This window comes from Rhinoraja longicauda, chromosome 12, assembly GCF_053455715.1.
Source record: "Rhinoraja longicauda isolate Sanriku21f chromosome 12, sRhiLon1.1, whole genome shotgun sequence".
Lineage (NCBI taxonomy): Eukaryota > Metazoa > Chordata > Chondrichthyes > Rajiformes > Arhynchobatidae > Rhinoraja > Rhinoraja longicauda.
In genome coordinates, this window is record NC_135964.1 from 25,726,611 (window position 1) to 25,749,725 (window position 23,115).

The window sequence follows — 23,115 nt, forward strand, 5'->3', positions numbered from 1 at the left end:
TGTTTTAACAGATTGAAATGGAAACGGATTCCTTTTTAACGTCTGAGTGTCTAGAATAAAGGAGCACAGAATGAGCCGTGCAAGGGTGGAACAGTGGCGCAGCTGGTAGAGTCTCAGGCTTTCAGCACCAGGAGACCCTGGTTCGATCCTGATCTCGGGTGCTGTCTTGAGTGTGGAATTTGCACATTCTCCTTCAGACCGCATGGGTTTCTGGGTGCTCCGTTTTCCTCTCATATCCCAAAGACGTGCAGGTTTGTAGGTAAATTGACCTCTAAATTATTTCTTGTGTGTAGGGAGTGGATGGGAAAGTGGGATAACATGGAACTAGTGTGAACGGGTGAGCGTGGGCGGCGTTGACTCAGTTTTAAAACTATAAACTGACACATTATAATTTTCTTCAAAATAGAAAATTAAATGCATGGTCCACCTTAAAAAGAATGACCAATTTCACAATTTGGATATTAGATTTAAAGCATGTGCTTATTTTCATGTCAGATCATAAAAGTTTTTGGATTCAGGCTCGGAAACATCTGTTTTCCAAATGTTACACCCGATATAAAATAGTGGATACAGCCTGTCTCAGACAGTGGGTCCAGGCATCAGAAATGCATCTCAAGTGTGCCTGCTTGCTCACGGGCCTAATCGTTGCGGTTTATGGTCAAAATTATCCCCCGCCTGGTGTAAATTGGATCAATCGATATCGACAAGGTTTCAACTTCCAGTGTCCCAATGGCGAAGCTTTGGTAGTAATACAGAGTTACTATGATAAAAACGAAGGTTCTGATAGAGTCTGGAGTTTTGAATGTATGCCCACGCCCCAGGAATTAGGGCAGGTGACAGAATGCTGGTGGGATGACATAATGCATCCGGCTATGGAATGGTAAGTTACCAATCATATCATTGTTATTTTGCTTCTGCTGTGCCACTTCTACATGCTTTCTTCCAGGTCCATTTATTAATTCTTTAGTTGAAGAATCCGGTTGTTTTCAGATTGTTGCATATGTTTAGTTTTAGTTTAGAGTATGGAAACATGTGCTTTGGCCCATTGAGTCCATGCCAACCAACGATCACCCATACACTAGTTCTATCCTACACATTAAGGACAATTTATAGACGCCAATTAACCCACAAACCTGCACGTCTTTGGAATGTGGGAGGAAACTGCAGCACCCGGGAAAAACCCACGCAGGGAGAATGCACTAACTCCAAAATATTTAACACAGACAACACCCATAGCCAGGATTGAACCCGGGTCTCTGGCACTGTAAGGCAGCAACTCTACCACTGTACCATTGTGCCATTCCCTCATGATTAGGAACGTGGTCAGTTCTAATACTGACTGAAAGTGGTGTGTTTCAAACTGTAAGCAGTTGTCGGCACCTATTTTCTGGGTTTAAGTGCACGAACGTCCAACCGTGGGAGAAAAGGAGGAAAGAAGATAAGACTTTATTGCCTTCCAACAAAGTGGGGAATGTTGAGGAGCCGCTGTTCATGTCAAATTTTTATGTAGTTGTTTGGCTTGTTGCTTTTTTGGTATGACTGTATCGCAAACCAAATTCCTCGTATGTTGCAAAACATACTTGGCTAATAAATTACGATTATGATTATGATTATGATTGAAAACATCAAACAGCCATATGAATCAAATGTTTGTGCGAGAGTCTTGTGTTCTGGTCACACAAGTGCTGTTAGATTTCCTCCTCTCTGTGATGCAAGGTTAAGGAAGTGAAATGTGTATGGCATGGAACTGAGCCAACAGTGGAAAGTTTGAAGTATACTTGTCCTTTCTGACCTAAAGCTTTAAGGAATGTTAACTTTGGTTTAATAAGAAATTACAGCTTCAATGGACACTCTTAATTGTTTAAAGATTAACTCCAATCAAATGCAAAGTACACGAAGAGCATGTATACACTTTTCCTTCATTTCCTCAGTTTTTCTGCTTCAGCTGTTTGTACTCACAAACTGTGTCATATTCTGCAGTGTAGTTCTGCTGGAGCTCTGTAGTTTTAATACTCAAGTGGCTCACGAATAAAGCTCGAGAACATTTGTGTAAATATTTTCAACGATAATCACTTTCTTTTGGTGAAGGTAAATTGTAAGTAGTGCGATGGTTTTGAGAGTCAGTGAACAGATCATTTTTGGACTGGTCAGTGAACTGGTCTATGGACCTTTAATCTTATTGTATGATTTCTCCCCCCCCCCCCCCCCCCCCCCCCCCCCCCCCCCCCCCCCCCCCCCCACCACCCTCCCCGACTGTGTCAGTGGAAAGCAATTTAGAGAATATAGAAAAGAACGAATAAGGGATGATAATCATGGAAATGAGAAAGACCACAAGAAAGGAGCGTTTAGATGCAGCAGATGTAGAAAGGGAGAAAGAGAGGAGGATTTTAGAGAATGAGAAATTGATTGCAGAAAGTGCCCGTTTCGAGATCCAGAGAAAGGAATAGTCTGTGGAAGGGTCCCATCCAGAAACATCACCTCTCCATGTTCTCCAGAAATGCTGCCTGACCCACTGAATTACAAGCATTTTGTGTCTATTTTTGTAAACCAGCATCTGGTTCAACATTCCTTGTTTCAACATTCTTGTGCTGCTGTAGTAAGTGCACAAGTTTCTCCTATCCCTGAATCATCCATTGTATTAATAACATACAAATATGTAAAGAAATCTTTTAAGTAAAAAGATGTACAGATATGAGGATGTTTCATATCTGAAATGGTTGTATCTCTCAACAGTGGAGAGCTGAGGAGACTGTATTGTTGAATATACATACACAAGGCTAAGTTAGGTTTTAGGGCTTTAGGGGAATCGGGATTTTATTATTTCAGTAGTAAAATGAAGTTAAGACCAATGATTAAATCTGCCAAGGTGAAACAGGCTGGAGGGGTTGAACGATCTACCCTTGCTCCTATTTCTTATTATCAAGTAGGACTATTCTTCTCCACAAAAGCTCACTGCTTCTGGATTAGAACATAAAAAATAGAACAATACAGCACAGCAACAGGCCTTTCAGCCCACAATGTTTGTGCTGAACATGATAGCAAGTTAAACTAATCTCCTCTGCCTGCACGTGAACCATGCCCTTCCATTCCCTGCATATCCATGCGTTTATCTAAAAGCCTTGTAAATGCCACCATCATATCTGCCTCCACCACCACCCCTGGTAGCATGTTCCAGGCACCCACCACTCTTGCATAAAAAACCTTGCCCTGCACATCTATATACTAAAACTCTCATTTGTTTGTTTGTTTGTTTGTTCCTGAACTACAGCCAAAATGGCATGACAATTTTAGGCCCACCTTATTCACCGTTGTACCTTTGGTGCTAATGAAAGAAGTTTAATTGAAATTGGTGTTATATTTTTTGTTATTCACATTTTAAAGTTTAAATCTATCTCCCAGGGAGGGAGGGAAGGGGGGGGAGGGAGGGAGATGGGAGGATAAGGGGGGTTGAGGGGGATGGAGTGGGGGGGACGGGAAGGGGGAGGGTAAGGGGAGGGGGAGGGAGGGGAGGGGGGTGGAGGGAGGGGGTAGAGGAAGGGGGGTGGGAGGCGTGGATGGGAGGGGTGTGGGGGAAGGGAGGGGGAGGAGGGAGGGTGAGAGGAGGGGAGGGAGGGAGTAGGAGGAGGGAAGGGGAGGGGGAGGATAGAGGGAGTGGTAGGAGAGGGGGAGGAGGGGAAGGGGATGGGGGAAGGGGTGGGGGGAAGGGGGAGGGGGAAGGGGGTGGGGGGAAGGGGGAGGGGGGAAGGGGGTGGGGGGAAGGGGGAGGGGGAAGGGGTGGGGGGAGGGGGGAAGGGGGGAGAGGGGAGGAGGGGTGCTGCATCAATGCAGGAGAGGTTTGGGCCCAACGGGTCGACTTGGTCTACTTTAAATTTTGCCCATCTCACCTTAAAGCCATGTTCGCTAGGAAGAATTCATTGCCACAGATGGCTGAGGAGGCTAAATGATTTGATATTATTAAAGCGGAGATTGATAGGTTCTTGATTAGTAAGAGTGTCAAAGGTTACGGGAAGAAGGTCGGAGAATGGAGTTGAGGGGGAAAAATAGGTCAGCCATGATCAAATGGTGGAGCAGATTCGATGATTGAAATTCCCAATGCTTGCATTATTTTTCTTCAGAATTCACTTTTGATAATTATTCTATTCCTCCCATCTACACCTCCTGTAAATTCGATTTTTTGCTCCTTTTCCTGTTGCAAAACCACATTTTAGCAACCTGTAACATCAATCCATTTTGTCATTTAATCTGAAGGAACTCAGCGGGTCAGGCAGCCTGAAGGGTCTGAGGGGTCCCGACCCGAAATGTAACCTGTCCATTTCTTCCACATATGCTACCTGAACCGCTGAGTTCCTCCAGCCTTTTGTTTTTTGCTCAAGATTCCAGTGTCTGCAGTTCCTTGTGTTGTCATTTAATCTTTTCTGCTCTCTATTCTATCACGGATCTTCACTCCACTGTTTTCCTCCCCTCTCCCCTTTCCCTGCATCTTAAATCTGCATTATTTCCAGCTTTTCATAGCATCAATAGAAGCTCCATGATTTGAAACGTTTAACTTTTGGCCGGGAAACTCGACATTGTTTACTTTCCCAGTGCCACATGCATGAAAATCTGATTTTTATCAGAGCGGAACTTGATTACAAAGACTGCCAGAGTGAATCACTTCAACCTGTTATTTTAACTGGCCTATTCCAGTCACCAGTCCCGCTTGCATGATTTCTGTGTCAGGTGTGCATCTGGTGTCATCAGTCACTCTGCAACAACTCAGACCATTGCTGAGAATTAATTCTGCTACACAGTCAGAACAATGTCTTAACAATGCTGCTTCCTCTACTCCAGTCTCAAAGAAATAGGCTCTCTCTTTCAGCTTGGTGCTCAGAACTCAGACCTTTCATATCATATCATCATATCATATATATACAGCCGGAAACAGGCCTTTTTGGCCCTCCAAGTCCGTGCCGCCCAGCGATCCCCGTACATTAACACTATCCTACACCCACTAGGGACAATTTTTACATTTACCCAGCCAATTAACCTTTACATTTACCCAGCCCATTAGTTAATGGCTCAAAAGGCTCAATGGTTCTTTATTATCACATGTACATATTCTCTTTTGGACATTACAGGTCCACCACTGATTTTCTGGCAACTGGTGGTCCGGCACCTCCTTTAATCCAGATAAAATTATGCAAATGCACTTGAAATACCCCCCTGGAAGTCCCCCCGAAAATGTGGCGCCTAGGCCGCCTGAGGTGGCCTAACCTGGCCTCATTGGGACCTCTGCGCATGTCAGTGGGCACATAGTGGATTTTGTTGAAGAACAGTGTGAAAACAGGCTCTTTGGCCTACCGAGTCCACGCCTGAAATGTCCCCATCCAAAAAGTCACCTTATTCATGTTCTCCAGTGATGCAGGCTGACCCACCAAATTACTCCAGCATTTTATATATTTCCTCAGTCCACACCAACCCATCAATCACCCATTCAAACTAGTTCTATGTATGGGAAGAGATTGGGTTGGCTGGAGTGAAGGAGGGTGAAGGGTGACCTGTTAGAGGTATGTAAAATTATAAGAGGCAGAGATAGGGCCGAGAGCCAGAATCTTTTTTCTTTAGTACAGGTATTAAAAATACGAGACTCTACAGTATGTTGAAATTAAGAGGTTGGAGCTTTAAAATGGTTTTAAGGGTAAGCATTTTACACAAAGAATGTTTGAATCTGGAACTTGCTGCCAATTAGATGATATCATCACTGTTTAAGAGACATTTAGAGACACTTGAATAGGCAAAGCAGAGAAGGATGCAGACCTAAAGGGGGGAAGTGGGATTGGTGCAGGTGGGTAAAAAGACCATCAAGAACATAGTCATAGATTCACAGTGTGGAAACAGCCCCTTCGGCTAAACTTGCCCATGCCAACCGACATGCTCCAATTACACTAGTCCTGCCTACCTGCATTTGGCCCATATCCCTCTAAACTTATCCTATCCATGTACCTGTCTAAATGTTTCTTAAACATTGTGATAGTACCTGCCTCAACTACCTCCTCCGGCAGCTCATTCCAAGCACCTACCAAACTTTGTATAAAAAAAGTTGCCCCTCAGGTCCCTATTAAATCTTCCCCCCTCACCTTGAACCTATGTCCTCTGGTTCTCGATTCCCTTATTCTGGGTAAAAGACTGCATTTAACCTATCTATTCCACTCATGATCTTGTACATCCCTACAAGATTACCACCCCTCATTCGCCTGGAATAAGTTTATTCCAAGGAATAAAGTCCTAGCCTGCTCAACCTGTAGCTCAGGCCCTCGAGTCTTGGCAACATCCTCATAAATCTTCTCTGCATCCTTTCCAGCTTAATAACATCTTTCCTATAATAGGGTGGCTGGCCAAAGCAGAACGCAATACTTCAAATGTGGCTCACCAATGTCTTGTACAATTGTACCATGACCTCACAACCTCTATACTCAATACCCTGACTGATGAAGGCCAATGTCCCAAAAGCCTTCTTGACCACCCTATCCACCTTCAAGGACCACTTTCAAGGACAGGGTGGGCCGATGACCCATTTTGCAGCTGTATGACTCTATGACTTTACCCCTACCCCAACCATAGCCCAATCCACTGATATACCCGTTAGCCACTGGGCCTCACTATTAGATTTACTGCTATTCTTCCTTGTGCACATCTCAAAGGATCATCCAATAGAGTATGAAGCCTTAATCTCAGGCATGATTGAATTTTCAGTGGCAGATCCAACCAAAATTGTTGGCAAGCACCATTTATCTTTAGATTAATGTATCCCTGTGGCCACTAAAGAATTTCTTGGCTTCTATTTCTTTCTCCACTGAATTTTAGAGTTCAGTTTGAAATCATTGTTGGGAAGGATAATTAGTTTAAACAAACTTTGACTTAAAATATAAGAATAATAATTTGAATTAAAAAATAAGGTTATGCATGCTGTCCTCATTTCATTTTAATAGTTGCCCCTCTGTGTTAGGAAAAATGAAAATGAATTAATTTCCAATGAGATAGAAATAAACCAACATTCCAATCATTGAAGACACAAGGAACTGCTGATGCTGGTTTAAAAACAGACACAAAGTGCCAGAATAATTCAACGGGTCAGGCAGCCTCTCTGAAGAACATGGATAGGCGAACCTTCTTCCAATCATTGAAACTTAAATGAAATATGGAATTTACATTTGAATGTGATTTTAACGTTTATAGGCTCGTGTTCATTGCAATTTTCTGGGGAGCTTCAAACTTGATGTCCCGAGGAATAAAGTCACACAGCATCATCACAAGACGTTTGGATGAATGACCTCTAATACTGAAACACACCCCCTGCCAGTGGAAACACCTCTGCAATATAAACACACATTTATTGAACCTTTGGGATGCACTTGCAACAGGATATCTCACATGCTGTGCCCCTCACTGTTTTTGCAACAAGAAAGCTCACATGCTGTCTTTCCAGGAGAGGGAACAGCTGGCGGCTGGCCGGTGTAGTGGTGTAAATTTGGCAGCTGTCAGTGGAAAATGCTAACTTGCAACTCCACCAACATTAAACCATGTGCAATTTCCAGGAACCATGCAGCAGGAGATGCCAGTTGGAACATGTGTTCATTTTGGAATAGTATGTGACTGCACAATGTTTGGACAGATAGGAATTTGTATTTAAGGTATGTTATATAGCACTAACAACCCATCTCCAATTCTATTTGTAACTCTCATGCACAATTCAGTGGAAGTTAACTATATTAGGTATATACTCTTTTTGGACAGGCTAGTTTAGTTTAGTTTGAACATTAGACTTTAGAGATACAGTGTGCAAGCAGGCCCTTCGACCCACTGAGTCCACGCTGACCAGTGATCACCCCACACACTAGCACTATCCTACACACCAGGGACAATTTCCAATTTACAGAAGCCAATTAACCTGCAAATTTGCTTGTCTTTGGAGTGTGAGAGGAAACCAGAGCTCTCGGAGAAAACCCATGCGGTTGGTCACAGGGAGATCGTACTAACTCCATACAGACACCACCTGTAATCAGGAACAAACCTAGGTCTCTTGTGCTGTGATACTGCAACTCTACCGCTGCGCCAGTGTGCCGTCCTAGTTTAGTTTAGTTTAGTTTATTATGATGATACTAAGTTGGGGGGTAGTGTGAATTGTGAGGAAGATGCAATAAGGCTGCAGGGTGACCTGGACAGGTTGTGTGAGTGGGCGGATACATGGCAGATGCAGTTTAATGTAGATAAGTGTGAGGTTATTCACTTTGGAAGTAAGAATAGAAAGGCAGATTATTATCTGAATGGTGTCAAGTTAGGAGGAGGGGGAGTTCAACGAGATCTGGGTGTCCTAGTGCATCAGTCAATGAAAGGAAGCATGCAGGTTCAGCAGGCAGTGAAGAAAGCCAATGGAATGTTGGCCTTCGTAACAAGAGGAGTTGAGTATAGGAGCAAAGAGGTCCTTCTACAGTTGTACCGGGCCCTGGTGAGACCGCACCTGGAGTACTGTGTGCAGTTTTGGTCTCCAAATTTGAGGAAGGATATTCTTGCTATGGAGGGCGTGCAGCGTAGGTTCACTAGATTAATTCCCGGAATGGCGGGACTGTCGTATGTTGAAAGGCTGGAGCGATTGGGCTTGTATACACTGGAATTTAGAAGGATGAGGGGGGATCTTATTGAAACATATAAGATAATTAGGGGATTGGACACATTAGAGGCAGATAACATGTTCCCAATGTTGGGGGAGTCCAGAACAAGGGGCCACAGTTTGAGAATAAGGGGTAGGCCATTTAGAACGGAGATGAGGAAGAACTTTTTCAGTCAGAGGGTGGTGAAGGTGTGGAATTCTCTGCCTCAGAAGGCAGTGGAGGCCAGTTCGTTGGATGCTTTCAAGAGAGAGCTGGATAGAGCTCTTAAGGATAGCGGAGTGAGGGGGTATGGGGAGAAGGCAGGAACGGGGTACTGATTGATAGTGATCAGCCATGATCGCATTGAATGGCGGTGCTGGCTCGAAGGGCTGAATGGCCTACTCCTGCACCTATTGTCTATTGTCTATTGTCTATTGTCTATTATTGTCACGAGTGAAAAGCTTTTGTTTGCATGCTATCCAGTCAAATAAAATACTGTATATGAATACAATCAAGCCATCCACAGTGCACAGATAAAGGGTACAATATTCAGTGCAAGGTATAATATTGAAGTGCAAGATATAACGTTGGCTAGGCTTGCATCTGAAGGCTTGTGGCTGAAGAAGGACCCTACCCATAATATCACTTATCCGTGTCTCCCAGAGGTGCTGCCTGACCCACTCAATTACTCCAGCACTTTGTACATTTTTTGTAAACCAGCATCTGCAGTTCATTGTGTTTAGCTTGTATCTGACAAAATTTGAAAGAGTAGAAGTGACTTGATTTAAATATTTAAGATCCCAAGTGATCTCAAAAGGTTGGATATGGAGAGGATGTTTCCTTCTACAAGGGGCAATCTAGAATTAGAGGTCACTGTATAAAAAACAGGCGTCGCCCATTAAAGACAAATGACGTGATAGAGTCGTAGAGTCTTACAGAGTGGAAACAAGCCCTTTGGCCCAACTTGCCCACACCGGCCAACATGTCCCGTCTCCACTCGTCCCACCTGCCACTGGCCCATCTCCCTCTAAACCTATCCAATCCATGTACCTGTCTAAATGTTGCGATAGTATGTGCCTCAATTACCTCCTCCAGCAGCTTATTCCATTTACCCACCACCTTTGTGTGAAAAAGTTACCCCCCAGGTTTCTAATAAATTTCCCCCCCTCACCTTAAACCTATGTCCTCTGGTTCTCAATTCAAGAGATTCTGTGCATCTAGCCGATCTATTCCTCTCATGATTTTGTACACCTCTATACCCCTGTACACCCCTCATCCTCCTGCACCCCAAGGAATAGAGTTCTAGCCTGCTCTACCTCTCCCTATAGCTCAGGCCCTTGAGTCCTGGTAACATCCTCGTAAATCTCCTCTGCACCCTTTCCAGCTTGAATATTCCAGGTGATGTTTTGAGACAGTGGTGAAAGCAAAATCTTTGAATCTTTTAAAGTCAGAAATAGGTAGATACTTAATATTCAGGAGAAAAGGGTTAGTGCATAGAAAAGGAATGTGGAATTGAGATTCCAATTAGATCAGCCATGATCACGTGAAATGGTGGAGTAGACTTGAAAGGTAGCTCCTAATTTGTAAATTTGCAGGTGGCAGCTTCTTAGGTGTTTCTAGAAATCCATATATACTTATAAAATGTAATTTAAATTAGCAAGCTTGGTCTGACTTTTAAAAATCCAGACTGTTCACTAATTGCATTCTATGATTTATTCTGTAGGTTGACCTTTTCAAAACCTAATTTAGACATTACTTGACTTGCCATTTGTCATTTTAACATCTTCTGGTTCCTCCTTCCAAATGTGATGCACCTAGATTTAACCATTTTTAAGATAAGTAAATCGTCAGTAATAAACGTTTACTGATTTATTGCTTGTAAATATAAGCTGTACGTTTGCACCTCTGGTCACCCCATTACAGGAAGGACGTGGAGGGTTTGGAGAGGGTGCAGGTTTACCAGAATGCTTCAGGGATTAGGGGCTATTAGCTACAAGGAGAGGGTGGACAGATTTTAATTGTTTTTTCTAGAATGTCGGAGGCTGAGTGGAAACCCGATAGAAGTCTATAAAATGATGAGAAGCATTGATGGACAGTCAGAATCTTTTACCTCAGAGTGGAAATGTCAAAGTCTAGAGGGCATAGCTTCAAGCTGAGGAGGGCAAAGTTTAATGGGGAGATGCGTAGGGAAATTATTTTTTTACACAGAGGATGGTGTGTACCTGGAACATGCTACCAGAGCAGTAGTAGTGACAGATGTGATACTGGTATTAAAGAGGCGTTTAGATAGGCACATATTCAGTGAATGGAGGGATATGGATCATGTGCAGGCAGTTGAGATTAGTTTATCTTGGCATCATTTTCGGCATGGACATTGTGGGCTGAAGGGCCTGTCTTGTGCTATACTGTTCCGTGTTCTATGTTAGCTCTTCCAAGGCAGCAACAGTATGGTAGCATGAAGATTGCCAGAGAAGTGAGGGATAGGGAGCTTCTGTCTTGTTGTGGTCTCTCCCCCAACAAGATGATCTGATCTAATTGACCCCTTTGTCATATGTGGCTCCAAACCAATCCTTTGTATGTGCACATCGAAGGTGCAGTTTTGGCAACACTTTGAAGAGGCTCATATCGAGCTGCTGTGATTTAGACTTTAGCGATACAGTATGGAAACATGCCCTTCAGCCCACCGACCAGTAATCACCCTGTACACTAGCACTATCCTACAAACTAGGGACAATTTAACAATTTTTACCAAAGCCAATTAACCTAGGAAACCTGTAGGAAAGAACTGCAGATGCTGGTTTAAATCCAGTACCGGATTAACATAGTAGCAAAAGTAGCATTTGGGGAGCGGGGCCGAGTGTGCTCGGGGAGCAGGGCCGAGTGTGCTCGGGGAGCGGGGCCGAGTGTGCTCGGGGAGCGGGGCCTGGTGTGTTCGGGGAGCAGGGCCGAGTGTGTTCGGGGAGCAGGGCCGAGTGTGTTTGGGGAGCGGGGCCGAGTGTGCTCGGGGAGCAGGGCCGAGTGTGCTCGGGGAGCGGGGCCGAGTGTGCTCGGGGAGCGGGGCCTGGTGTGTTCGGGGAGCAGAGCCGAGTGTGTTCGGGGAGCGGGGCCGAGTGTGTTTGGGGAGCGGGGCCGAGTGTGCTCGGGGAGTGGGGCCGAGTGTGTTTGGGGAGCGGGGCCGAGTGTGCTCGGGGAGCAGGGCCGAGTGTGCTCAGGGAGCGGGGCCGAGTGTGCTCGGGGAGCGGGGCCTGGTGTGTTCGGGGAGCAGGGCCGAGTGTGTTCGGGGAGCGGGGCCGAGTGTGTTTGGGGAGCGGGGCCGAGTGTGTTCGGGGAGCGGGGTCTGGTGTGTTCGGGGAGCAGGGCCGAGTGTGTTCGGGGAGCGGGGCCGAGTGTGTTCGGGGAGCGGGGCCGAGTGTGTTCGGGGAGCGGAGGTTGCAACCCTCCTCCAGGCCCGGGCGGCCGTCATTGGTGGAGCGGGAGAGATCACTAGGTGAGATCACGTGGCTGGGTGAGATCACGTGGGGCGCGGGCGGTGACGTTACCTTGTCCCATATTTAAGGCCCCTTTATAACATATGCTATGGGCCCCGCACCAGCTTAATCCGGCCCTGTTTAAATCGAAGTTAGACACAAAATGCTGGAGCAACTCAGTGGGACAGGCAGCATCTCTAGAGATGCTGCCTGTCCCACTGAGTTACTCCAACCTACAAACCTGCCAGTCTTTGGAATGTGGGAGGAAACCGGAGCATCCGGAGAAAACCCATGTGATCACAAGGAGAACATACAAACTCCGTACAGTCACCATCCGACATCAGGATCAAACTCTGGTGCTGTAAGGCAGCAACTCTACCGCTGCATCATTGTGCCACCTGAGTATTATTGTTAGCATTTCTGTTGGACATATAATGAGCCTGATAGAAGTTGTGGATATGATGTTGATTCCTATCACTTTGTAATGTATGCTGGGCGTTTCCTTATAGTGTTGCTGTGTGATTTGTGTGAGTTGCAGTTACTCCATTTAACAGCTAGTTTCTATCCATAAATTTGTAAGTACTTGCTGTGCGTCAGATGACATCATTAGACCTTCTTACAACACTTAGTACTTCTAATCATCATTCACCTTAATGTGTTTGACATCAGACACACCAAAGTAAATTGGATTCAGAAGCGCTGGGGTGAAATTCCCAATGGCTGCCAATTAATATGGAAACAATCGTTAGCATAACTTAGCATGTGTGAAATGGCTTTCTATCTGCAAATTGCACATTAAATATGTATTCAAATGGGTCCAATTTCAATGCAATAAATGTTCTTTCGCTGACAGTACATGATCATTTATGTATCTGACGAAAGACCCGTTGAGATTCTGTGCTATAAACTGTGCTTGTTTACTTATAATTAAAATCTCCCAAATGTTCTCCAAAATGCAAAGTGCTGAGGGAACTCAGCGGGTCAGGCAGCATCTGGGGAGGGAATGCACAGGCAACATTTTGGGTCACCTTGGATGCTACCTGTGTGGAGATTGCACAATCTCTCTGTTTCCTCCGAGTGCTTCAGTTTCCTCCCACATCCCAAAGATATGCAGGCTTGTCAGTTAATTGGTCTATGTAAATTGTCCCTAGTGTGTAGGGAGAGGATCAGGGCCGTTTTTACAGCATTATGGGCCCCCGGGCAAAGCAGTGTACTGGTGCCCCTACCGTTACTCTCCCCCACCCCCCTTTCCCTACCAGCCCCCCCCTGTCGTGCCGGCGAAAAGCACTTAGCGAAAAGCACTTAGCGATGGACTTATGGTGCTACATTGTTGCGAAAAGCACTTACAGATCGCTGTCAGAAGCACTTAGTGACCGAAAATGTTGCGAAAAAAGCACTTATTGAACCTACATTTTTAAAGTAGTATTTATTTATTGCAAGTCACTTAACATACACAGATCAGCATGGGGCCCCTATGCTCGTGGGCCCCCGGGCAAGTGCCCATCAGGCCCATGCGTTAAGACCCCCTGGAGAGGATGAGAAAGTGGGATGACATAGAACTAGTGAGAATGGGTGATCAATGGTTGGCGTGGACTCAGTGGACTGAAGGGTGTGTTTTCATGCTATATCTTTAAACTAAACTAAAATAAAATAAAATAAATTGTCTTCTTTAAAATCACCCCCCACCCCTCCCCGCCCATCACCCATTTTCCCCAAGGCTGAATTATCGAACAATGGAGGATCTGTGTGTGATGGCAACAACTGTACTCTTAATTTGATGTTCAGATAACCTGCATTTATTCACCTATTTCTGGTCTGCTTTGCAAATGATAACATTTGATCACTGCTTATTTTAAGGTACCACACCTGTACAAACAATGGTATTGTAGCTGGAATACAAAGCCGATACTATGAGAGCGTTCTGGATCGGGATTGGCAGTTCCTCTGCTGCAAATACAGCAGAAGATGCCCGTATCAATGCCGGTAAGTTGACCACCTTTATTCAATATTTTTCCTATTTATTCTGGTCCCTCACATACGTGAATGTTGCTTTCCCTACAGATGTGTAAGGGAGGTGAGTAGGTAAGTTATAGAGTCATGCAGCACGGAAGCAGACCCTGCAGTCCAACTTGCCCATGCCGACCAAGATGCTCCATCTAAGCTAGTCCCATTTGCCCACATTTGGCCCATTTTGCTCTGCCATGTACCTGTCCAAATGTCCTTTAAATTTGTTATTTACAACATTTGTGTCATTTAAAATGTCGAACAGCACAGCACAGGAACAGGCCTTAATGCCCACAATGTCTGAGCCGAACATCGTGCCAAATTAAACTAATCACTTCTGCCTGCACATGATCCATACACTTCCATTTCCTGTATAATCACGTGCCTTTTTAAAAGCCACTTAAATGCCGAATCATAGCTACATTTACCACCAATCCTGGTAGCGCATTTCAGACACCGACCACCTTTTATGTAAAAAAAAATTCCCATCTCTCCTTAAAGTTAATATTTGACATTTCCATCCTGGGAAAAAGGTTCTGACTGTCTACCCTATCATCGCCACTCATCATTTTATAAACTTTTATTTGGTCTCCCCTCAACCACTGATGTTCCAGAGAAAACAATCCAAGTTTGCCCAACCTCTGTTTATAGCTAATACCCTCTAATCTAACTCACAGTCGATCCTCTATCTTCCGGTTGCCAAACATTTTACCTCCACCACCCATACCCATCATGACCTTTCTGGCCTGGGCATCCTCTACTGTCAGAGTGAGGCCACACACAAATTGGTGGAACAGCACCTCACATTTCGCTGGGCACCTTGCAACTCAGCAGTATGAACGTTGATTTCTCTAATTTCAATTAACCCCTGCATTCCCTCTCACCCCCCCCCCCCCCCCCCCCTCCCCCCTCTGGTCAGCTTACTAGTGCCACTGTTCGCATCCTTGTATCCCTTCGTTATCACCTCTTCCACAACGAACAATGTGCCATTATGAGCTCCATCCTTCCTTGGTCATCTGTTGCCAGCCCTCATTTGTTCTGGCCTTTTCCCATCTCCAGTTCCCCCCCCTTATTTTCAGTCTGAAGAAGGGTTCCGACCAAAACGTCACTCGTTTTTCTCCAGAGATGCTGCCTGGACTCCAGCACTTTGTGTCTACCCGCTAATCTAGACTTCATGATTATGTTTGAGCCTTAAAAGCTAAAGGAGTTTGTTATCATTCGAACAATGTGCATTATTAACTTGTTTTTTTGGCCTCAGAATCTATACACTAGTGCAATAAATAGCATTTATCAGTTAGCTGTAAAGTCTATGCTCTATTTGGAAGGTCAGACAAGCTGAGCTTTGTTTTAATATAGTTCCTTTAGAATGGTCTGTTGGAACAATAGTCAGTCCCTCAACTTTAGAGAACAAACTGAGGGGCAATTTGGGGAAAAGGGTGAAAACAGACAAAGGGTCTGTGCTCCTTAGGTATAACTGTTTAAAAGTCAGGTTTCAGGTCCCAATTTTGGAAGTAAAGGGCATAGACTTGAGGGCAAAGCTATAAAGTGAGAAGGGGAAAGTTTAAGAGAAATAGTTCATAAAGAGAGTGAGTGGTAAGTGCCTGGAATGCGCTGCCAGGGTTGGTGGTGGACGCAGGTACCACAGTGGCATTTAGGAGGCTATATACCTATATAGGTATACACCGATCAGCCAAAACATTATTACCCGATGAGCCAAAACATTATGACCACCTGCGTAATATGCCATTGGTCCTCCGTGTGCAGCCCCATACACAGCAGGGTGCGATGCACTGTGTATTGTGACACATTCCTCCCGTGACCACCATTAAAATTTTCTGTGACTTGTGCCACAGTAGACTTTCTGTCGGTTTGGACCAGACGGGATAGCCTTCGTTGCCCTCGCGCATCGATGAGCCTTGGGTGCCCAACACCCTGTCGCCGGTTTGTGGTTTGTCCCTCCGCGGACCACTGTCGATAGGTACTCACCACTGCTGACAGGGAGCACCTCACAAGCCTTGCCGTTTCAGAGATGCTCTGACCCAGTCGTCTGGCCATAACAATTTGGCCCTTGTCAAAGTCACTCAGGTCTTTACTCCTGCCCATTTCTCCTGCATCTAACACATCAACTTCAAGAACTGACTGTTCACTTGCTGCCTAATATATCTCACCACTTGATTGGTGCCATTGTAACAAGATAATCAATATTATTCACTTTACCTGTCAGTGGTCATAATGTTTTGGTTGATCGGTGTATGTAAATGCAGGAAATGGAGGGATATGGATCACATGCAGGCAGAGGAGCTTAGTTTAACTTGACATCATGTTTGGCACAGTTATAGTGAGCCGAAGGGTCTGTCCCTGTGCTGTACTGCACTATGTTCTATATAATTACTGGTTGCTGTGATTTTAATATAGTAAATGAGCAGAGGGCCCACAGAACAGGGCTCTATGGCACGAGAAAGTTGGAACTGCAGGCTCGATTGTACAGCGGAATCTGAGGTAATTTGCCACATTGGACAGGTATATAGATTGAAGAGGCTTCAAGGGATATGGACCAAGCGCAGGCAACTGGGACTAGCTTAGTTGGGAGATCTTATCGGCATGGTTGAACTGTGCTGAGAGCCCTGTTTCTATGATGTATGGCTCTGTGACTCTATGTCACAAAACACGGCTCATTTGTTTGGTACCGTATTGGGGAGATTTGTGTTTACTTACTGGTAATGAGATTAAAACCAGGATCCTCACTGAAACAGGTTAGATGTTAAGCCATAGAAGAGACCGAAGGCCATCTTCAATGACAACAGGTTTGCCTTGATGATCTTGCCAGTGTAAGTTAGGTCTTGTCATAAACTGAGGCCTTTTCTTTTAACGTATAATTCTCCAGGACAACATTCACTTGGCTGTAATTTTTTATAATGGATTAAATTAACCCTTTGTGTGATTGCAAGTTTAACAACTGACGTCCCTGAGCATTATGAAGAAGAAGGACATTTTGTGATGCCACAGTACGGCTATTTCATCAGGGGAGCTGGAACCACTTTTTGTGGTGTCCAAAGGTTGGTATTATTATGAAAATCTATCAATATACTTTGCTTGTAATTATTTGTTTCAAATAATGAGGCTAATTATACACTTTGCTTGAAGGTAATCATGTATTAAATGTGGGACTAACAGTATTGGGAGAAAAGACTGGAGCTACAGGGAGAGGTTGACTGAGCTACATGGAGTGGTTGAGCAGACTAGGACTTTATTCCTTGGAGCACAGGATGAGGGGTTGTAGAGGTTTATAAGATCACGAGAGGAATAGATAGAGTAAATGCACAGTCTTTTACCCAGAGTAGGGGAATCAAGAACCAGAGGACAGAGGTTTAAGGTGAGATGGGAAAGGTTTAATAGGAACCCGAGCAGGCAACTTCTTCAGACAGAGGGTGGGTGGGTATATGGAACGGACTGCCAGAGGAGGTAGTTGAGGCAGGTACTATCATAACATTTAAAAAAACACCTGGACATGTACATGAGTAGGATAGGTTTAGAGGGATACTAGACCGTTGGGCCCAAACCTCTCCTGCATTGGTGCAACACCCTCTCCTCCCCCCCTCCTCCACCCCTCTCCCTTCCCCCCTCCTCCTCCCCTCCCACCCACTCCCTCCCTCTTCCCCCCTCCCCCCTCCCTCCCCCTCCCTCCTCCCCTCCCTCCACCCCATCCACTCCACCACCTCCCCCTCCCCCTCCCTCCTCCCCTCCCAACCCCCTCCCCCTCCCCTCCCCTTCCCCTCCCCCCACTCCATCCCCCTGAACCCCTCTTATCCTCCTCCCCGTCCCTCCCCCTCCCTCCAGAGGAGATAGATTTAAACTAAAATGTGAATAACTTTGAAAATATAACACCGATTTCAATGAAACCTCTTCCATTAGCACCAAAGGGACGGCGGTGAGTAAGGTGGGCCTAAAATTCACACTATTGTGTACCGTTTTGGCTGTAGTTCAGGACCAAACAAACAAGAGTTTTAGTATATAGATGAGCCAAATGCAGGCAGGTGAGACGTGCAGATGGGGCATGTTGATCAGCGTGGGCAAGTTGGGCTGAAGTTCCATACTTTCCATTGTATATGATTCTATGATTCAAAGTAAATACTAAACTGCATAGACAGTGAAAGTATTATTTTCTAACTAATTGCCTAGTACTTGCTCACTTATTTTAGTTTAGTTTTGAGATACAGCGTGGAAACAGGCCCTTCAGCCAACCTAGTCCACGCCGACCATCGATGGCGCGTTCACACTAGTTCTATGTTATCGCGCTGTATACTAGGGGCAATTTACAGAAGCCAATTAACCTACAAACCTGCACGTTTTTGGAATGTTGATGAAAACCAGCACCTGGAGAAAACACATGATGTCACAGTGCAAAGGTGCAAACTCCGCACAGACAGTGCCCGTAATCAGGATCAAACCTGTGTCTCTGGCACTGTGAGGCAGCAGCTCTATTGCTGTGCCACTGTGCTATTATTCTATTTGATATCGTGCATAAATGTTATTTCCATTTTTATAGAGCAGTATCCAAACTGCATTTAACAATTATTTGCTTATTTACAGGGATCGTCAATGGAAATACGTAATCTGTCAGATGACCACCTTTGACTGTGAATTTGACAACCTGTAGAAGTTGCAAGCTGAGTCCTGCCATTGTCCATGGAACAAGATGTGTTTAACTGAGTTGCCTCTATTAAAAAATATCTCTTCTCTCTCAACAATTTCTTTAAAAGAACGCAATACACACAATGTTGTAAACAATAGTAGCTTCTAGTTATCGCGATTATCCTTTAATCAGAGAAAGCAGGAAACGTTTCCTGGAACATTTCATTGCCTGGACATAATGAATTATTGGAGAACCATCTGCATCAGAATAGACACGTGTAAAGGATCCTCTCAATCTTCCTCTATTACGTTAAATAGAAGAAAATTGGGCCTGTTGCAATTTCCGTAGAACACCAATGCACTCCAACTCACCAAATTTTCTGATATTCATTGTACTCAGGCAATTGAATGAATCTGGGTTTCCACTCTCCTCACACACAGACACCTGCTGATTTTAAGAGCCTTTGTTTGTAGGGCATGGTTTAATGGATGTTCAGTTCAAAATATGAAGTTCTTTTAGTTAGTGTTGATGAGCTAACAGTCCACTGTGATCTTTTCATTGGTGTTATCAATCCTGATTGCAACCAATGTTACATGCAAATCAAAGTTTTTATATTTCCTGAGAAAATAATTTGGACGCTTTCTCTCCCCCTCTCTTAAAGATAAATCCAGCCAGACTCAAACACGCAGCTAAAATATTTATACTTAACTAGATGGCTCGCTGGAGTTGTCCGAAGGGCGCATAGCGTACGTTGTACAGAAGTACCCTCAGTGAATACTTAGGACTGACTGTGACTGCTTTCTTAAGACAAAGTGTCCACATGTTGGTGTCGGGAGCCAGACTTGTACTGGTTGTAGACTTGTACTAAGTTACTTGTACTGTAACTTATGTATACAATAATGCAGCACCCACGCTGCCAAAGAAGCTAAAAATTCAATCTGGATGTTAGCAAAAAATACATAAATACGTTTGCGAGTAATTCTTTTCAAAAGGTGGAATTCTGCCCTCATTATTGTCACTTATGGTTAGATGGATGCTCCAGCTAGTATTCTCAGGTAACACACAAATACATTTTCAATTGAAGGATTTAGGTGATTAATTCAAAACTTGCAACGTTAAAGCTCGATGGCCTGAAATTCCAATTGATTTCAAGGTAGGATCGCAAAAGATCTGTGCTTTCAGATGGCTTCCCCCCAATTTTTCAAAGAGAACCTTCCTGCAGCAGATGGAGCCAGGGATAGATCTACCTGAAATCAATGGACTGTGCCCACGAGAATTCTCACTGGTAGGGCCTGTGCTCTGGCTTGAGTTTTGTTGAAGCAATCTAAAAGAAATAATATCTTTACCAAGCAAAGATAATCAGTTCCAGTGAGAATCAATGATCTTTTGGAAAGCCTTTTGATCTCAGTCCTATATGTTAGTCTCAGGCATTAGAGGATTTCAGTCACTCTGGTGCCTGCTGATTGATTTGGTTGGATGCTATTGATATATCGCTTACCGGCTTTAGTGGTGAACAGTCACTACTTAGATGACCTATCCTTGCATTTTGGAGTGGGATCTAGGGCATTGGGCATAGGCATCCAGACACTGGGCATGGTCCCACTTCCGGCTGATCATGTGGACTTCAGCTGGTGGAGCAGGTCAATAGGAATGGCACCCTCAAAAGATCTCATATTCTACAATGCATTTTCTGCACTATATGCCCACTGCTGGTAATGACATCAAATATACATGGTACTTATTCATGTTGTATTCTCCTTTAAGTAAATGTCTAAGTGACCAAGAAGATTCCAAATGTTCAAGCCTATATTTCTAGCTGCAGTTTATATACATCCTATGTAGTTCTTTGCCATTTGCTTGTTTCTGCTTAATTAAATAAAATTAACTGCTATTTGTTTCTCAGTGTATGTTTATTCATATCTCAGAAAAGGAATACTAATGATAATAGACCATGCAGTCTAATCACAATAATCTATTCATTCTCACAATCATTTTCCACTCATGCTTTCATTACATGGGTGGCTCCAAAATTAAAATTTTGCCATGCAATTCCATTCAACATTAAATAATTTGTTTGTCACTGAAATAATTATTTAATTTAAATATTAGATTTTCTGTCACCTTTTGTTAATATGATTCAATCTGTTTCCACTAAGTAAGGGTCTCGACCTGAAACGTCACCTATCCATGTTCGGCTTTCTCAAATGACCTGCCACCTTAAAAGATTTGTAAATGTATATCCTCAGGTCTACTATTTCTCCTAACTTTTCCTAAAGTGAATCACTTCACACTTTCCTGCAATTGGCTCCTTCTGCCACGTGGGTTGATTTTGGCAGTCCAGCAATTCCTCTTAAAGACTTGTATCCATCCTTAGGTTTAATGCATTTCTGGATTTCCAGTGTTCTGCAATTTGCAATTTTGCCCCCTCTACCCACTTTGTACCCTCTCTATCCAGTTTATGGACCAAAAAGTCCAGAAGCCCTAACGCTGAACTCCAAGGAATATCACTCTGAAGTTCACCTCGCCCGCTGCTCTCTTTAGACAAATGCAAGCACTGCCTCTTCAAACACCTTTTGTGAGTCTCAGTACATAAAACAATCTGCACAATCTTCATTGGCTTCCTCCACTACCTCGTCAAAGATCTCAATCATTCGTCCAACACCATAGGGGTTAAACTTGATAAAGCCCTGATAACTCGTCTGGTATTTGAGGTCAATAATTAACCAATGCACATTCACCACATTATGTGCATATTCATGCTTCTGCTTGGATTCCTGTGTTCAGTTAATGATATCTTTGTAGATTATGGGCTAAATACTTTAGCTAACACTAGTAAAAGGTAATAGAACGCAGAGTGCTGGAGAAACTCAGTAGGTCATGCAACATTTTAGGAGAACATGGACAGGTGTCGTTTTGAGTCAGCACCCTTCTTCCGAAGGGGAGAGGGGGGGGGGTAAGCTGGAAAAGGAGATGGGGCAGGCCACAGACTGGCAAGTGGTAGGCGAAGGGGATTTTGGTTGGCAGATGGGTGGACAAAGACGAGAGATGAAAAGGAGATAAAAGGGTAACAAAAGGAATTAAGGATGTCAGATATGGAGTGAAGAGTAATGAAATGCAAAGCCAGAGAGAGGGATAAGGTGGAAGTGGACGATGGGGAGGGGGCAGGGGGTGAGGTTAGAGATGAAGGGAGGTGCATTGTGGCTGTTTGAAGTTGTTTCAGAACATAAGCTTATGTCAGAGAATGTAGCCACTGTCGCTCAACTAGTGGATTAGTGAACACATTTTCAGGTAGTACATGAGAGAACTCAGCACTATAAATTTAATTTAGTTTAATTTAGTTTATTGTCACATGTACCGAGGTACAATAAAAAGCTTTTTTGTGGTGTGCTATCCAGTCAGTGGAAAAGCCATACATGATTACAATCAAGCCATCCACGGTGTACAGATACAGGATAAAGGGAATACCATTTAGTGCAAGATAAAATCCAGTAAAGTCAGATTGAAGATAGTCTGAGGGTCTCCAATGAGGGAGATGGTACGTCAGGGCTGCTCTCTAGTTGGTGATGGGATGGTTCAGTTGCCTGGGAAGAAACTGTTCCTGAATAAATGAGAGTCATCCTGTTTAGAATGGTTTAGCCCTCAGAATGAAGTTTAACTATCTACCATTTTTGACCAGAATTGAGTGGAAGTGCATTAAATAACAAAGGATGATATACCCAAGTACAGGGATTGGGGAGATTGGCTTTATGCTGCACTCTCTGGGCTTGCTAGTTGATGCAAAAGCAAATGCATTAATGAAATGTCAAGAGTAAGTGATCAAATGCTGTCAGCCTGAGAGAGGTCAAAGGTTTTGTGAACCACCATTCACTTGATGGAACAACATATTGCTGAATTGAAGTAACATACTCCACGCTCCGTTCCACACTAATGTCCAAAGTTTAACGATGGTACAAAGGACATGAAAGAGCGCTAGATAAAACTACAGGGCATAGATTTAGAGTAAAGGGTAAGAGATTTAGTTTAGTTACGTTTACTTTAGTTTAGTTTACAGATACAGTACGGAAATAGGCCCTTCAGCCCACTGTTCATATCGACCATCATCAACCGTTCACCCAAGACTGAGGAAGGGTCTCGACCTGAAAAGTCACCCATTCCTTCTCTCCAGAGATGCTGTCTGTCCCACTGATTTGCTCCAGCATTTTGTGTCTGCACACAAGTACTATGTTATCCCACTTTCTCGTCCACTCCCTACATACCAGGGACAACCTACAGAGGATAACCCGCAATCCTACAAACCCGCACACCTTTGAGATGTGGGAGGAAACTCTTGCTGTTACAAGGAGAATGTGCAAACTCCACTCAGACAGCACCCGAGGTCAGGATT

At 44.1% G+C, this 23,115-nt stretch overlaps 1 protein-coding gene across 1 annotated transcript; it reads left to right on the forward strand.

Annotated features, from left to right (window-relative positions):
* The first annotated feature begins 518 nt into the window (after positions 1 to 518).
* On the forward strand, positions 519 to 20,593 carry dpt (dermatopontin). The gene is made up of 4 exons (XM_078409251.1): positions 519 to 880; positions 13,952 to 14,077; positions 17,047 to 17,154; positions 18,689 to 20,593. Exons 1-4 carry the CDS (start codon positions 606 to 608, stop codon positions 18,753 to 18,755), a joined length of 576 nt encoding a protein of 191 aa, XP_078265377.1. The 5' UTR covers positions 519 to 605; the 3' UTR covers positions 18,756 to 20,593.
* The last annotated feature ends 2,522 nt before the right edge of the window (positions 20,594 to 23,115 follow it).

Excerpts from the sequence above, each read along its gene's own strand:
- dpt (XM_078409251.1), top strand. The coding sequence starts at position 606 with ATGCATCTCAAGTGTGCCTGCTTGCTCACGGGCCTAATCGTTGCGGTT. Across the intron at positions 881-13,951 it reads ATGCATCCGGCTATGGAATG|GTACCACACCTGTACAAACA; the intron begins GTAAGTTACCAA and ends GCTTATTTTAAG. Across the intron at positions 17,155-18,688 it reads ACTTTTTGTGGTGTCCAAAG|GGATCGTCAATGGAAATACG; the intron begins GTTGGTATTATT and ends GCTTATTTACAG.